This window comes from Talpa europaea (assembly GCF_964194135.1).
Source record: "Talpa europaea genome assembly, chromosome: 12".
Classification (NCBI taxonomy): Eukaryota; Metazoa; Chordata; class Mammalia; order Eulipotyphla; family Talpidae; genus Talpa; species Talpa europaea.
The window spans coordinates 1,201,057-1,217,024 of NC_140079.1; the positions used below are offsets into that span (position 1 = coordinate 1,201,057).

A 15,968-nucleotide genomic window follows, 5' to 3' on the forward strand; every position below is an offset into this window, starting at 1 on the left:
TGCAGGACAGCGAGAGGCAGGAGTCCCCAGCTCACGTGGGGAACAGCGGCTGAGCAGCCGGCGCTGGTGGCTCGGGATACGCAGACAGAGGCTGAGTTAGCTGGAACTTCTTTTAATGAGAGCCCAGACTGGATCGCTCCGGCAGAGCGGGCGCGGCAGAGGAAGCCGAGCTCACGCCAGGATTGCTGGCTGTACCGAGGCCAGACGCACTCCGGCGTGCAGAGAGCTCTTTGGTAAATCCTATCAGTCTGGAAGTAAGAGTTTTCAAAAAGTAGTAAAATAGTTCCTGTAAAATCTGAGCATAGTACTCCTTCCCATAAACCACTGATACAGACTTCAGTAAAATAGGGCAACCCTAGAAAACGCACAACCCTGCTGCAGCGCGCCGGCTCCTGCGTCCAGACAGAGGGACGCAGACACGCGGGGCTGGGACAGGTCGCGCTGCTTCCATCAGCGAGCGGAGGGGACGATCTGAAGGCTGTGGTCCCGGCCTCCCACCCATAAAGCGTCCTTGCAGGGCAGATGCCAATGCGCCTTAAATAAGCACTTAAATAACAACAGAATAATGTCACCCAGCGCCACGCCAAGAAGTCCTCCGGACTATAGGTGACCCTGAGGGGACCACTCGCCCCGGGGGAGGGGCAGCCGCTGGGTGAGCAGTACGGGGACCCTCGCCAGTGCCACCCCCGGCCCCCCGCCCCACCAGGAGGCGGCGTCTGTTTTCTCCCAGACACAAGACCTGTGAGCGTGTCCTCCTACAGCAAGGGATTTGGTCCCGCGGGATCCAGCCAGACACGAGTCACCGCCTCGGGGTGGCTCTTGCGTAGTGTCGTGGCCGCCAGCGCGTGGGTGGCTACAGTCCTGGCCTCGTGTCAGAGGTTTCAAATAAGTAAAGTGACGGAACTCCTCTCGCGGACGGACCCTCCAGTCTGAAGACCTGGTGCCCCCACAGCTGCCCCGACCCGCTCTGCGGAGCCGCCGCGGGGGCGCTCACACCACGGTCTGGACGGGCGCGGCACACGGCGCGGGTGGGCTGGCCCTCTCGGAGGACGAGGAGGAGCGGTTGGAGACCTCGCGCTGCAGCTCCTCCACCTTCTTCTGAAGCTCCGCTCGCTTGGCCAGCAGCTCCTTGTACCTGCTGTGAACTGGCTCCTGCAAGAGCGAAACACCACAGAGTGATTCTGCCCGTGCCCCCCGACCCCCGACGCCGGGCCCGCAGGGGTCGCCGGCCCTCGACACGCTTGTCCAGCCGTGACGGGGCCGGCGCCCGTGTGCTGCGGCTGCAGGGCCTGCCCCTGCACTGCTTTGCAGCGAGGGTTCCCACAGGACACCATGAAATTGGCACTTGCCTGAATACTGGCCAATACTCAAAGATTTCCTATTGATTTAGTTGCAGATTTTGGTGTTTCAAGCAATTTAGTCTTAAATATTTCCTAACGTATTTCAAAATGGACCGGAATTTTGTAAGACATTTGACATTTTTATAACTCTTTTCTCTAACCTGTCAAAACCTCTAGAAGTTACTCCAGTCAGACACATACTTTCACGGGGGAAGAAAGACAACCAGATACTCCCTCTGTGGTGGTTTCTCTGCCATGCGGTCGTGAAAGCAGAGACACCTGCAGGGGACTGTCCCGCGCCCCCAAAGCCTACCTGGGGCTTCATGCGCGGGTTCCACCTCACGTAGTAGCCCACCCAGAGCTCCAGGTGGCGCATGCTGGCCACGGGGTACAGGACGTGGTGGGAGTAGCCCCCGTAGAGGGGGTTGGTGAAGTCCTCCAGCTGGCTGTTTATGTACGACCACAGTGACACTGTCCTTTTAGGAAGATTCTACGAAAGGAAGGTCAGGGGAGTCTACTCAGCCCGAGCCGCCCGTGGTTTAGATGAAAGGTGTGAAGGGGCACACTGCTCTGGACCAGCTCCCTCTGGGGCGATGGCCCCGCTTAACAGCACAGCGGCACTGAGGCCAGGCGGGTGGGCCTGCCCAGTGGGCTGGGGGCCACAGAAAGCCAAGTGTCGCCTCGGGCTGCCACATGAGCCTTGAAGACACTGCGTGAGAGCAGCAGGTGCACCACGAGGGACTCCAAAGGTGCATCTGGACACATGCATCTGCCAGGCCATGGGGAGCATCGAGCAAGGGTGCAGGCCCCATGTGCTGAAATGAGCGGTCTCTGAGCAGAAACAAAGGGCACTGAGTCTGCGAGAGCCCCTGGCCCACGTGGGGTCTGCTCTGGCGCCCACGGGAGGTGCTGAGGCGGTGCCCATGGGGTCCTTGGTGTGGTTTCTTGTCCTCACCCTGGCAGGCTGTGCCCGCAGCAGCCCTTCAGCGAGCTTGCGTGTCTCTGGCACAGGCCAGAATTTAGGGACTCAGAACGGCTCGCCCGCGCGCCTGCTTCGAAGGCTTTCCACGCTGCAGGGGCTTGGGCACACGGTGCTCCAACACCACAGCCCTCACTCACGCGTGCAGACACTACTCCCCGCCCACAAACGTACCCCACAGCAGCTGCCCCCCGCCCAGGGCGGCTGCTTCCACACAGACAGGCTTGGGTGTGCACGCGGCAGGCCTGTGTGACAGCAGATGCAGTAAGAAGTGGCCCAAACATTCCCCTGGAAGCACCCGCGTGGCGCCGAGCCCCACCAGATGCACTCTGGCAGGAGAAGGGCGCGGGGCTGCCAGGGCCTTACCTCTTTGCCCCGCTGCTGCTCACTGTTGCAGAGGAACGTGCCGAACAGGCAGCTGTACAGGTGGTCCAGGATGGTGATGAGGAAGTACTCGTTGAACTCGAAGGCAGTGGGAAACTGCAAGCGAGAGGCCGCAGGCGCACGGCGTCAGCCCGGCTCCAGACACCCCGCGGCCGCTGTGGCGGCCCCACAGCCAGGCGGCCCTGCCGTTGCGGCTGTGCCTGCCTCGCTTTCTGGACACCGTCCTGCTGTCTGGGCTCCAGCCAACGCGCAGCCAACGCGCAGGCTTTTGAGAACTGCACCATTTTCAGGACACTGACCCCTGGTGCCTCATCAGCATGACCCCACGACACACGGTGCTTTCCAGCCACCCTGCGTCTCCCCGACTGCCCAGGTCTACCTAGTATTTCAAAGCCAGCTTGTCAGAGAGCTGGCAGATGACCCAAAGTCCCTCTCCGGGCTGAGCAGAGAGTACCGAATTGCCTGCCCTGCCGCAGCCTCCACCCACAGAGACGTCCGCTCAGACCCATGCCCGAGCTGTACTTGGCATGAGCTGGTCTGTCCTGTCCTGTGGCCCCTGCAGCGCAGCCAGGAGCAGGGGGCTGCCGCCATCCCCCTGGGGCGGGGCCAGCGCCACCCACTGATGCTAAGGGCCGCACGGTGGGGCACAGACAGCTCAGACGCGGGACACTGAACAGCACCGCTGCACGAGAGCCTCGCAGGAGCGTCCTCAGCACCCGCACCTCCCCGCGCCCGGAGCCGCGCCCGTTACCTGCCGGGTCATCTGCCACACGCAGTCCACGAACTGCAGGAAGACCGGGGACCTGTCGGCGTCCGCGTGGTTCTTGTCTCCGTGGCCGAGTCTCTGCGCAGAGGGTGAGGAGGGTGTGAGCCTCGGGGACCTTTTTGGTTTTTAATGGAATTGACTTTTCCCGCAAATACCCGCTCAATAGCTTTAAGAATCCAGAAAATCTGTGGATCGGCACTGCCGAGGAGGAAGTCGCCCCTAATTGGACAAGCTGGGGGCCACGTCCTGGCACGAAGGGCTGGTACCCAGGCCTCGGTCACAGGGTAATGAACCATGCCTGTGTGGGTGAAATGGGGGCGCAAGCCACCCCCTTAGGGGAGACCCTGCAGTGCGCGCCTGGACTCGGCCCACCTTCCATGCCCAGGCTGAGCCAGAGCCAACTGCCTCACGCAGGCTGAGGCCTCCCCAGCAGCTCTGTGCGCACGCCCAGCTGCGGGCTGTAGGCAGGACAGCGCAATCTCTGCCTGTTCCCGAATCTCCAGTTATTTTTTCGCTGCTACCTTGGGTCCAGCTTGATCTCTGTAGACCCTGTCCTGAGAGCACCAGTTTGCAGGGCTACTTCAGATTACTGAGGACCAAGCCTTCTCAGCTCTATTGAAACCCAGCAGTGTCCTGGGCCCACACCAGCCCCCTGACCCAAGTGGTGCCACCATGGGAACCACGCACCCGGGCCTGGGCAGCCCTCCCAGCTGCAGTGTTGCAGGGGCCGTGGGCTCATGAGCTGCCCATCCCTTTGGTAAAGGATCTCCTCAACAAGGGCAGCTCAGGACCCCACACCTGGCTGGTCTCTCGTGCCCCATATGTGAGACACAGAGCCAGGGCCTACGCACCAGCTGGAACCGATGCCCGAAGCTCAGCCACTCCTTCTCCACCAGGACCTGGAAGCCCCGGACGGTCCGGTAGTGGCCGTCCAGCATGAGCATGGCCAGGGCGGTGAGCTGTGCCGTGCGGTCCCAGCCGTCGCTGCAGTGCACCACTGCTGAGGCCTTGCCGGCCTCTACCCGGTCGGCAATCCTGAGCGCCCCTGCGAGGATCAGCTGTGGACAAGAGCGAGGGGACACTTCAGCCGAGGAAGGCTCCCTTCCTGGGGCTTCCTAACAGCTCTGCGGGGGGCGAGGAATCACATCTGCCCTGTCCTGAAGAGGACATCTGGTCAGTGGTAGGTCAGGTACAGGCAGCCAAAGCGCGTCAGTGCAGACCCGTCAGCGAGCACGACGGCCACCGAGGAGACGAGCTCTGGCTCTGAACACAGCAGCAGCACGAGGGGGAGAGGGGACCCCAGCAGCAGCTCGTGTGTCCAGCCTCGAACACGGGCAGTGCTGTCACCCAGGAGGCCCTGGGCCTCACGCCATAGGGTCTCCACAAGCGGGCCAAGGTCCTGGGCCTCACGCCACAGGGTCTCCTCTGTGAGCACGACAGCAAGTGTGTGGGCCCCCAGCCCTCAACCAGGGCCTCAGGAATGTCCGCTGCTGAATCAAGCGCGTGCAGGTGCACAGGCTTAGGACAGGTGGCGAGACCTGCCAGCCGCGTCCCCAGAGCGGGCGCGGCCTGCTAACCAGACCAGCGGGCCCCAGCCCTGAGCTGGAGATGGTGAGAGGCCCTGCGGGCGGAGGACGGGGGAGTCTCCTCCGGGGAGGCAGCCCGGGCACAGGCAGCTCTTCCAGACCTTGCTAAGGAAACTGTTCTGTGAAGCGGCTTTGGGGAGAGACTTGACCTGCTAGTGAAATGACCTAGAGTTTTCCAGAAGCAAATCCTGGAGTTTACGTTTGTTTTAAATCAAGTCATAAAGTTTTTATTTACATGTCATACTATTTAACAAATGGGTCACGTGAACATGACCCGTGAGGTCACGGCTTCCTTCAAGTCTCTCAGCTTCTGGAAGAGAAACAATAAAGGAAGAATCCAATTGTGTTTCTCAGTGGTCTGTGGGCCTCTTCAGTGTATGAACTTTGGAGATTTTAATGTATACAAGTCTTGAAAAAAATTACATTTCCTATTAAAATTAACACTCCCCATGCTAATAACACTGCTGCCACATAGCGTCGCCGCGATGGCGTGTCACCGCACTGACGGCCTCCACGACAGCGCACACCGCCTCCAGGCTGGGTTCTGGTGAGTGACGCTGCTGACGTCCGGGCCCTACCTGAGAGGCGTCACCGCATGGACGAGCAGCAGCTGGGCGCTCCCGACCGGTGACTGTCAGGCTCCCGTGCCACCTTCAAACCTCACCCACAAACGGCTTCCGCATTCGACTAACTTTCTTTCCTTCCCATTCCCAGTTTCGTTTTTTTTTTTAAAGATTTATTTATTTATGCATACAAGAGCTGGGGTACAGTCCAGAAGTATAGAGTGAGAGGACTCCCCAGAGACAGAGTGGGGAGCAGAACAGGTGGATCCACTGAAATCCACTGCGGAGGGGAGCAGCGGGGAGACAGGAGAGGTCTGCTGCGCCCTGAGGGCAGCTCCCTGGCCGGGGATGGACTCAGGCCGCAGAGGCTGCCGACACCTTCACAGCGCTGAGACTGGCCCCTGCGCCCCAGGGGCGGCCCTCCTGCCCAGTGTTTACACCATGAGCCCTGCACGCAGTGTTTTCTGGGCGCCTGTCAGTGACCCCAACTGTGCCGCCCTCTCTCCTTGAGGGGACGACAAGGAACCAGCGAGACGTGAGGAAGCTGCGTGAGGCGTGGGGGCGCCTGCGTAAGTGGGAAGGGAAATGACTGGCTCCGGGAAGCAGAAGTGACCCGGGAGACGTGGGATGTAAATGGCGGGGCAGGGAGGGGGAGAGGCAGCACCACAGGACTCGGGGCCCAGGACTGGACCTGCCCATGCAGCCGCGAGGCCCCAGCGCACCCACCTTGATGTGCTCCAGCCAGTGGGTGGACTCCAGGTTGGACAGCCAGCGGGCCTCCTCGATGCTGGGGTACACGATCTCCTTGAGCTTCCTCAGTGACTCCCGCATGACGTGGATGTTGTGGATGTCCAGGAAGACCAGCTCCGTGTTCTGATAGGCGTCTTCGCTTTCATAGCCTCCACCCTTGGCCTGGGAAGGCAGTTGCAGGGGACCATGCCCGTGAGTGCACGCGCTGTCGGGGCACGAGCCTTGCGGGCGAGGCTGGCCATGGTGCAGGGGCAGCGGGCGGCCCAGGATAGCGTGGGCCATGCCAGCCTTAGACTCGCCCATGTGAAGGCACAACTACGAGGCGCAGGCCGGGCCAGACTCGCGGGGCAGCGCTCCCTCTGCAGGACAGGCATGCTGGGAGCTGGGGGCCACGCAATCTCCGTCCCCGCAAGGCGGGGCAAGGCACAGACACACGGCTGACCAGGCTCCCCGAGGGAAGTGGCAAATAGAGCAGGACTTTTAAAACACCCCAACTTGACACTGTGCTGTGGTGACTACCATGGAGGCAGCCACCTTCACAGCGACCTCTGCGCCGGAAGGATATTCCCACCAGCTGTGTTTAAAATGCTAAGCGCGTCAACACCCAGTTTTGGGAAAGTGCTGCAACGAGTGATAAGCTGCACTTGGGGGTCCCCCTAAATATTTTTCAGGGCTCTCTTATGAAAAGGACACAATGTGAAGAAGCAGAAGACCAGCATAAAGCCACCGTAACATAAACGCACAGGGGAAAACATCAAAGTATTAGTGATCAGCAACCTGGTTTCACTTCTCTTCACGCCTTCTAACTTTTTTGTCGTGCGTGTGTATTGCCCGCCATGCAGTACCAGCAACACGCCCCAAGAAACACAACACAGCAGCCTTGGAAAAGGAACACCGTTCCATCGTAAAGTACACGTGGGAATGATCTCAAAAGACAGGGCGGCACCTTCCACCCTGCCCTTCCCCGCCCCCAGACACCCCTGCTGGCGGGAGGGGCCGGGGGGGACAGGAGCCCCGCTGTTAAAGCCCCGGCAGCTGTGGGCGCCACACGCCATCTCGCTTGCCGACGCCCCAAGTGTGCGCTGCCCGTGCCTGAGGCTGCCGAGCCCCGTCCCCGCCTGGAGGGGACAGTGACAGCCTCCACGGACACCTGAACAGCCCAGGCCCTGGGACACGGACGGGGTGGGAGAGCTGGGGGAGGCAGGCCGTCTCCCCACCGCTCCACGGAAGGGGTGGCCACGCCAGCCCCGTCACGACGGCGCAGCGCCCGGAAGCAGGTCGCCCGAACCTCCAGCGACACCGGTGCTGGGCTCCGATGCCCACAGTCCCGGACAGGCGTCCGCTGGGCAGACAACTGAGGGTCCCCAAGGGGCACTCGCGCCTGACCCTCCCTGGCAGCAGGCCCAGGGTTAGTGCTGGTTTCAGTTTCAGGATTTGAGTGTTTTAAGCTATTTTTCTTCGTCTGCGTCTGCTCACGTGCTGGCTCCTCTAGAGCACACGCCCCATTCACCGGGGTTTAAAGTCACGCTTTAAAGCGACCGCGCGACTCCTCCGCTTCCTGCGAGGAGCGCCGGCTGCCCCGGGACTGTCTCCAGGGCAGGGGCATGGACTCTACCATGGAAACCAGTGCCCGCCCGGCGCCCGCCCGTCTCCCGGGGCCCCTGCTCAGGGAGAGGCGAGAGGCAGCGTCCCCCTCACCCACGCCAGCTGGACCCGCTCAGACATGGGGCGGCGGAGGGAGCCCCGCGGCCCTGCACTGCAGCTGACCGGGCTACGCACCGTCCTGACCCGCTGACTCTGCCCCACGATGACCCTGCGAGCGGCTGTCCTCACTTCACAGATGCGCGAACGGAGGCCCCCGCGCGGGGAGGCCGGCCCCCGTCCTGAGCCACCCCTCTCCTGCCTAGCCCGGGGCCCTGCTGTGGGCCTCGCCGCCCGAGAGGCGCCCACCTTGTTGGCAACGGCATTCACACTCGGCCGGGCGTCGAAGATGAAGATCTTGTGTGACTGGGCGTTGGAGTCCATGATGGCCTGCAGGTACTTCTCGTCCTCCTTGCTGCGCTTCCCGCTCACCCCCACCAGAGGCTGGCTGCATCGCGTGATGGTGGCCTGGCTCTCGGGGTGGATCCACGACAGCACCTTTGGGGGCAAGCCACACACTGGTCGCACGCCAGGCCCGGGCCACGGCCACGGGGTGGGAGGGTGCAGGGCAGGGAGTCAGGTCTTCCTTCCGGTGGCCCACCCGGGCCACATGAGGAGCTCAGCCCGCCCAGCAGACAGTGATTCCCGAGTCACAGGGCTGGCAAGCGTGGCCTGGCCTCCAGAAGACACCAAGGGGGCACAGGAAACCCCGCTTCTGAAGTCCACAACCCGTCACCACGCTGAAAAGTCCTCAGGCTCGTGACGTTTGCACCTAGCACTGAGCGCATCTCCCCAGGATGCAGGAGGGAATTCGGCCTGAACCTCTCTCTTTGGAGGGTTTGCAGGGAAAGAACATCCATGCCGTGACTGACTGAGAGTGCAGGACAAGCAGACAGGGGAAATGCACCCACTCTGCCTTGTAGCACCACCCAGGAGCCCCTCCACGCCCACCCTCCCGAGGCCGGCTGTGCCCCCACCCACCCCGCTGAGACTCAGCACTGTGCAGACACAGGCACACCTGCAACGCCCCTGCAGGCCACACTCACCGGGATGCGGCCCCGGGACCGGAACGCGGCCACCCTCCGGAGCTCCTCATCCGGGATGTTGGCGGGCACAACCAGGAGGGCAGGGTATGTGTCACAGAGCTCATAGCGCTCGTTGATCTTGGTGATTCTCCAGCTTTCGTTTGGAATCCCCTAGACCAGATAGATGCAAGACCAGCTGTCACCTGCCCAGGACACTGACAGGACACCAGGACAGAGGCCCGCGTCCCCTGGGCCGCACGCCTGGGTGGCTGGAGGAGGTGCCGCTGCCGTGGAGACAGGCCCTGCTGCCAGATGCGCTCATAGGGGCCGAGGCCCCGCTTTTCGCAGCCAGCCTGATGGGGTCCGGGCCCACGCGGCGCGGCAGGGAGGGCAGGATGGGGGCTGCGCCTGCTCCCACTGGCAGAGAGCCTTGCCTTGCCGGGCGGCTCCGGGGCGGCGGTTCATTCACCTGCATGACGCATTTCCCAGGCCAGGCACCAGGTGTCGACCAGAGCCCAGCTGTGTCCCCACCCCCACCCGAAAGGGGGTCTCCACGCCCCTGCGCAGCACTAGGGAGGGTCAGTGACCGAGCGCCTCTGAGAAGAGCAAAGGAGAGGCTGACAGCACGGTCCCCAACACACCGAGCGCTGGGCCTTCAACACCTGCCCTCTTCAAGACCAGGCCTGCTGCAGGGCAGGCCCCAGAGGCCTGCAGGAGCGAGCGTTGCAGAGCTAAGGACACGACCACGGGACAGACGGCACCTGGCAGGCCCAAGAGACGGAGAAACCGACTCGTAAACACACGCTCATGGAACACCCACTGTGTGCAGTCAGGAGGCCAGCAGCTTCTCTGCACAGGCCGCACACACACACACACACTCACACGTAGGCACGCATTTTACTGCATCCAGGTGTTGTTAACTTCATCTTACGGGCGAGCCGCCCGGCCAAGGGAGTGAGCAGTGACATCCGCGGGCACCGCGGACCTGCCCGTCCCCAGAGCCACAGCATCTCAGAAACGCCTCCCAGCTCATGGAGTGGCCACAGGCACGTGACCTCGCAGAGGGTGGCGCACTCGCTCCCCCAGCGGGGCTTCTCCTGCCGCTGCCAAACATACTTGTAGCGTGTACAAGGCGCCTCTCTGCTTAGGCTGACGCGTAGACAGCCCTGCGAGCAGGCCCTCGCCGCCCCCAAATCTGAGCAGCCGCAGCCACGCCCGGGGCCAGGCGAGGCCCAGAGCTGAGCTGGGAACTCAGCCTTGGAGACGTCCGGCCCACGCTGCGGTACGGGTGCAGCGCTGTGGGCACACCAGGCACGCGCGGCGAGTGGTGTGCTGCGTGAGCCGGGCACCGCACCGCGAGCTCCAGGAGGGCAGCCTGTGTGGGCTGGGAGCTGGGAGCCCGAGTGCAGCCCACGGCAGGCTCTGGTCACAAAATGTCCCTGACCTAATCAGAGCCCCAAATACTCCGACGTTCAGCGACCACCCATGCACTCCCGCGTCCTCGGCCCCGCTGAGTCCCGCTCCAGCGCGGGCTGGAGACGGGGTCAGGCAGCGGAGACTCCCAGGCAGCTCGGGGTCAAGGCCGACCCAGCCTGGACACGACAGGCTTCCATCAGTGCGCGCACCCCCCGCCTCCCCGCTGGCCGGGACACCAAGGCCTGCCCCTAGGATGGGGGAGGCACCCGAGCTCTGCAGACGCCCGCCTGGCCGACGGGCAGTGCACCCCAGACAGCAGCTGCGGGGACTGGCTGCTGCCACCGCGATCGCTGCTGCAACTCAACAGTGATGACGCGGGGAGACGAAGTCAGGATTAATCTTCATACAAACAACAAAAACAGAAGGCACGGAACTGTACAGCGCGATCCATGTCCACCTACGGGGCTGTGGTGGAATGAAAAGGAGATTAAACCCGAAAGGACCGGCGCATACCTGCCGCCTGTACTCCAGGAGGGGGTCGTACAGCTTCCACCCGTTCTCAGGGAATTCTTCCTTGTACTCAAAAGCAAAAAGAGGCTACAAGAAAGGACACAGTTAATTGTACACGGCCTCTCAGGAGGTAATGAGTCAGGTGTCCAAAGTTTTCATTTGCCTATTTGCAACAATCTTTTGTGCCCTCCTTTTTTATACTTTTGTTTGAAAATTTTGAAAACTGTCTTTTCATATTTTTCAAACATAAAAAAATCACAAAGATCCACCGCCAACATTCGTCAAATGCTAACGTATTAGCATATTTCTTTCACGTGTGTTTGGAAGCTATTTAAGCTGTACTTCTAAATAATGAATGATGTGACAGAAAAAAGACATCTCTGATACAACCGACCAATCTGACAGCTACATGACTGACAGGCGAGCAGCCTGACGTGGAGTCCACATTTCCTAAAACACGCTGAGTAAGCTTTACTGGGGGAACGCGACCAGTGTCACCCAGACAAAACTTTTTTCATCTTTAAAAAAAAAAAAGGGGGGGATTAAAAAAAAAAAATTATTTATATAAGAATCAGGCCAGAGGCATGGGAGGGCAAGAGGATTCCCCAGAGACAGAGCGGGGAGCAGAACAGGCAGACTGATGAAATATACTGCTGAGGGGAGCAGCGGGCGAGACAGGAGAGGTCTGCTGAGTCATATGGATTGTTCCCTGGCCGGCTGGGAATCAAACCGGCGCTGCAGAGGCCACGCTCAACCCGCTGCACCACCAGGGAGGCCCTGAAGGTTTATCATCTTACAGGCAGAAAACGGAGCCGGAGCGGCGAACCAGCCCCGACTTACTCTCTGCAAGCGACGTCCGAACATCCACGGCTGAGCTGCTCCTGTCTCAGATCTAAAATGGGAAGAGCCACCTTCCCTCATTGGGGCAGGCCTGGAGCCGGCGCCTGGGACAGGTGGCCACAGCCCCAGCGGTGGGGCAGAAACTCGCCAGGCCTGGGAGCTGCCCTCCCGAAGGTGCTGTTCTTTTTGTCTTACTTGATCTGAGAAGGGAACAGGTTTTACATTCCGCTTTCTGTAGGTGGTGAAGTTAACACATTTAAACACAGAGACAATCCCTTTGCTGTCAAGCAGGGGCAGACGACGCATGGGCGCCAAAGCTGCTGCCCTTAATCCTCAGTCCCCAGGAGTGCAGGGAGTTCAGGTCTCGCGAAGAGAGCAGACGCTCTGCTCGAGGCAACATGGCCCACAGAACACATTTATTTACTGTAATTATTACACAGATGTTTCAAAGATAAAACCATCTTACCAGGTTGTTTGAGACCGGAAATGCATACTTCATTAGATTCTCAAAAATGGATCTTCTTGTCCGCCCCTCAGGTTTATGAGCAAACCGTAAATTCCGAATATCCTAGAAAAGATTAGGGTCCATCTGTCTCTGCTCGTTCACTTTTATTTACCGAACAAGTTAAGAACGTCCAGTGTCTCGTGCCGTGCCAAGGCCGTGGGTGTGGGGCAGTCAACCAGGCCGGCCTCGGAGAACACAGCAGCCCAGAGCACTGACGCCCCTGCCCGGGCCAGCCCCACTTGTGCCCCCCCAGACACCTGCTCTCCCTGCAAGGCCCTGGCCCGAGTCTCCCTCTGCAAATCCCGGGCAGCGGCTGCACTTCAGCCTCGTCCTCCTTCCTGTTGGGTCACCCCCATGCACTCTCCCCACAGGACGCAGGTCCATGCAGCCTGCTCTGTGGGGCTTCCTTGGCCTGCCAAAGCGCTCCCTGGGTGCTGTCTGCAGCACCCCCGTGCCCCCAGCCTGGCTATGCCTCCAGCTGGGCCTGCGCTGTCAGCAGAACCATTTCAATGCCGTCCATGCTGCAGACCCCACAGCCCCGTGTCACGTCCCTCTGGAGTCCTGACGCGTGCGCTCCCACACCGCGGCCGGCCCCGCCTGCTAAGTACAGGCTCCTAGTCCACGGAGTGGCACTGGCCGAGGCCTCACGGCTGGGCCCTCAGACGAGTGTCTCTGTGACCTGACAGCCAGACTGCACCAGCCTGAGTTTCATGTGCAAGTCCGTGGGCTCAAGGAATGAGAAGAGAGGAGGCGACAGTCTGCCTCCCACCCGTCACAAGAAAATGTGGTGAGCAGACCAGTGCCCTGCCCTCAGCTGCCCCGGGCAGTGCCGCGGTCCCAGCCATGACCGGACACGGGCCAGCCCCACACCTCACAGGGCTCCGTGAGGCTTGGAGCGGGCGGTGGGGAGTGTGACAGGTCCCTGCGTGCCGGCCCCGCCACCAGAGGACAGCCGAGGCACGACAGCAAGCCGGGCGCTGGCTCCCGGCATCCCCCCACCGGGGCTGTGCTCCGAGGCGGCGACGGGCGGGTGGTTGTGTGGAGCGGCCCGCGGCAGCCTGGCGCACCTTGCACACCGTCTCCAGCCCGTAGGAGTTTTCGCCGCGACTGGAAGCGCCGCCGATCTTCTCCACCCGGCTGATCACACCGAGGGACGCATCTAGGACAAACGGGGGGTCCTGCAGGAGGAAGAAAAGAGGGTGAAATGCCGCAGTGGCTACTGGTAGCGCAGCTGAGACCGTGCAGGCCGTGAGGCCGGCTTACCCGCTCCATGCTCTTGAAGTACAGCCTGTAGTTGGTGACGGTCAGAGTCCCGCGCACGGCGCCGGTGAAGGGGCAGATGTACGTGACATCCTTGGCTGGAAAGGCAGAGGCCACAGGTCACGTGACGTCCCGGGCTGACTCCAGCGTCCACGACGCTCAAAAAGCACAAAACCAGCGACTCAGGAGTGTGACCTCGGCTTCCACCCAAGCAGCTGTCTGGGGGAGGGCCGTGGGGCGAGGGGGAAGGGCAGGAGAGGGACCCCACAACGAGAGTAGATCAGCAGGGAGGCGGCCAGGGGGAGCGTGGGGGTGCTGGCGACGGGCTCCGCAACACACTCGCCTGCCCTGAGGATGTTTACGGGGAAGGGAAACGGCCTTGTCAGGAAACGAGCAGGGTGACGAGCGCGCGTCCCACTCCCGACCCAGCACCGAGGGTGTGCGCTGTGGAGTAACAGCCACAAGCACCGCTTCACGTAACGGTAGATGACTGGGAACGGGGTTCTGCCTTCAAGGTACGCGTTCCCAGAAGTCGGGGCGCCAGGCCCACAGCAGCTCGCGTGGCAGAGCTCAGCCTGCACGGAGCAAGGTTTCACGCTAAAATAGTCACGGGGCCTCTCGGTCACCCCGCCGCACGTCAGCGGAACCGGCAGGCAGGCGTCATTTGGAGCAACGCATTTTTCAGAACCTTTCAAGGGGCTTCCGGGGCAACTCGGGAGAGGAAGCATGTCTGCGCGGGCCCGGGCTGCTCTGGGAGATGAGCCGGACTGCTAGGAAACGCAGACTCTCCAGACGGCGCTGCTGGGAAGGCCAAGGGTGCGCGACATGTTCTAGACCATCGTCTGCGAAGCACGTCGCGTGGGCGGGAAGCCCGTTCGCCGTGCACATGCCCGAGCCTGCCCTCTCGCATTTCTCGCCCTGGTGAATTTTCACCTGAGCTAGGAAAGCTTTCTTCAGTAGAAAGCCATTCTGGATTCCTTCCGGAGCCAGTTCTCTGCTCCCAGAACCCCGGCCGTCTGGCTCTACACCCCGCGGCGCCCGAGCAGGCTGACACACGGGCCGCCTCTGAGCCGTGACAGCCCGGGCAGTGCCTGCGCGCCGGTGACTGCGCATGAACACCCGGCGGGGAGGGGCTCGTGGAAATTGAGTGGAAAAGACAAACGGCAGAAAGTCTCGGCTATGCATCCTCCGGCTGTGGGACCCTACTCTAACTCAGAAGACGGCCGTCTGGTCTGAGCCCCCCACTCCTGCCCGCTGAGTGGGGAGCTGGTGTCGACATGGACTGAGAGAGAAATGCAAGAGGAGTGGGGGCCCAGGGTGGGTGAGCTCTGGAGAGGGGGGTCTGGGGCGTCCAGGGGTATGTGCCTGGACGCCGGGACTGGGGCAGGGGTCAGGTGGCAGGTCCAGCCCGGAAATGCACATGCAGTGCTAGAAATATGGTGGGGGGGGGCAATCCAGGGAACGCGGTCAGCCAGAAAGAACAGAGGCAGGAAGGGGTCCAGGATGAACCCTTAAGGGAGCAGGGCCAGCGCAAGGGAGGGAGGGACAGCCCCCGAGCCGTGCTCCTCACGAGCACGAGGAGACGAGGGCGTCGCGTAGCAGCGGCCACTCAGCGTCACCACCGTGCAGAGCCCGCCCGGCCCAGGGAGCACTGCGCGGGCCAGACCGGTGCGGAGCGGGAGGCTGGGCAGGGGACAGACAGGCGAGGGGGCAAGTCAACTGAGGCGGGGCAAGCAGAGAGCCACGCCACGCGCCAGGACTCAGCGGCCGTAGCGGGGCCCACAGGGCCTGACCGCCCGGGCCGTCTGACCCTACACCAGGCGCCGTGGCCTGCATGTCTGAGAAAAATCAAGCTTTTGCTAAACACTTTTGTAAAATTAAAATTGATAATGAAATGTAGCGCTTGCTGTGGCTAGGAAGCCCTTCGGTGTGTTCTCCGCACGCCCTCCTGTGCTCCCGAGTCCGGCACCTGCAGGGCACCCCCAGCTCAGGCACAGAGGGCGTGAGGACGGCGGACCAGAAGCCAGAGCAGCCTAAATGCCTGTTTCCGGCTCCGCAGAGCAGGCCCTGGTGCCCCCGGCTGGCTGTGCGACGCGGGTGAAATTCTTCCACCCCAAAACCGACCCAAGGTTACTTAAAAGAGGGAAAAGTAAAGAAAACGAGAGAATGTGCTTGAAGAAACATTACTTATGAAAATAATAACTCAATTTTTTTTATCCTGACACCCAATCACGTCCTCTAGAAAGAGCCTCTGCTCTCAAAGGCAGCAGAGCAGCATGAAGCAGCAGGATCCAATTCCATCTGCAGGCCCAGCGTGCGAGCCCTGGGGTGCAGGTGCAGAGCTGGGCGCGGGAACACGGCAGGGGTGGGGGGTGCGGAGAGTGACTGGACGCCGAGCGGAGG

The 15,968-nt window shown here is 61.6% G+C and overlaps 1 protein-coding gene across 1 annotated transcript in view; it reads right to left on the reverse strand.

The window, feature by feature from the left end:
* Nucleotides 1–990: 990 nt before the first annotated feature.
* MTMR2 (myotubularin related protein 2) overlaps nucleotides 991–15,968 on the reverse strand; it is a gene marked incomplete at both ends in the record, with an annotated part of 16,520 nt that continues 1,542 nt past the window's right edge. The window contains 12 exons of the mRNA XM_084248518.1: nucleotides 991–1,152; nucleotides 1,654–1,830; nucleotides 2,686–2,799; nucleotides 3,455–3,547; nucleotides 4,321–4,527; nucleotides 6,345–6,530; nucleotides 8,319–8,507; nucleotides 9,056–9,205; nucleotides 10,964–11,047; nucleotides 12,267–12,368; nucleotides 13,373–13,483; nucleotides 13,569–13,663. Of these exons, the coding sequence (XP_084104644.1) occupies nucleotides 991–1,152; nucleotides 1,654–1,830; nucleotides 2,686–2,799; nucleotides 3,455–3,547; nucleotides 4,321–4,527; nucleotides 6,345–6,530; nucleotides 8,319–8,507; nucleotides 9,056–9,205; nucleotides 10,964–11,047; nucleotides 12,267–12,368; nucleotides 13,373–13,483; nucleotides 13,569–13,663 (1,670 nt within the window). The remainder of the gene's footprint in view (nucleotides 1,153–1,653; nucleotides 1,831–2,685; nucleotides 2,800–3,454; nucleotides 3,548–4,320; nucleotides 4,528–6,344; nucleotides 6,531–8,318; nucleotides 8,508–9,055; nucleotides 9,206–10,963; nucleotides 11,048–12,266; nucleotides 12,369–13,372; nucleotides 13,484–13,568; nucleotides 13,664–15,968) is intronic.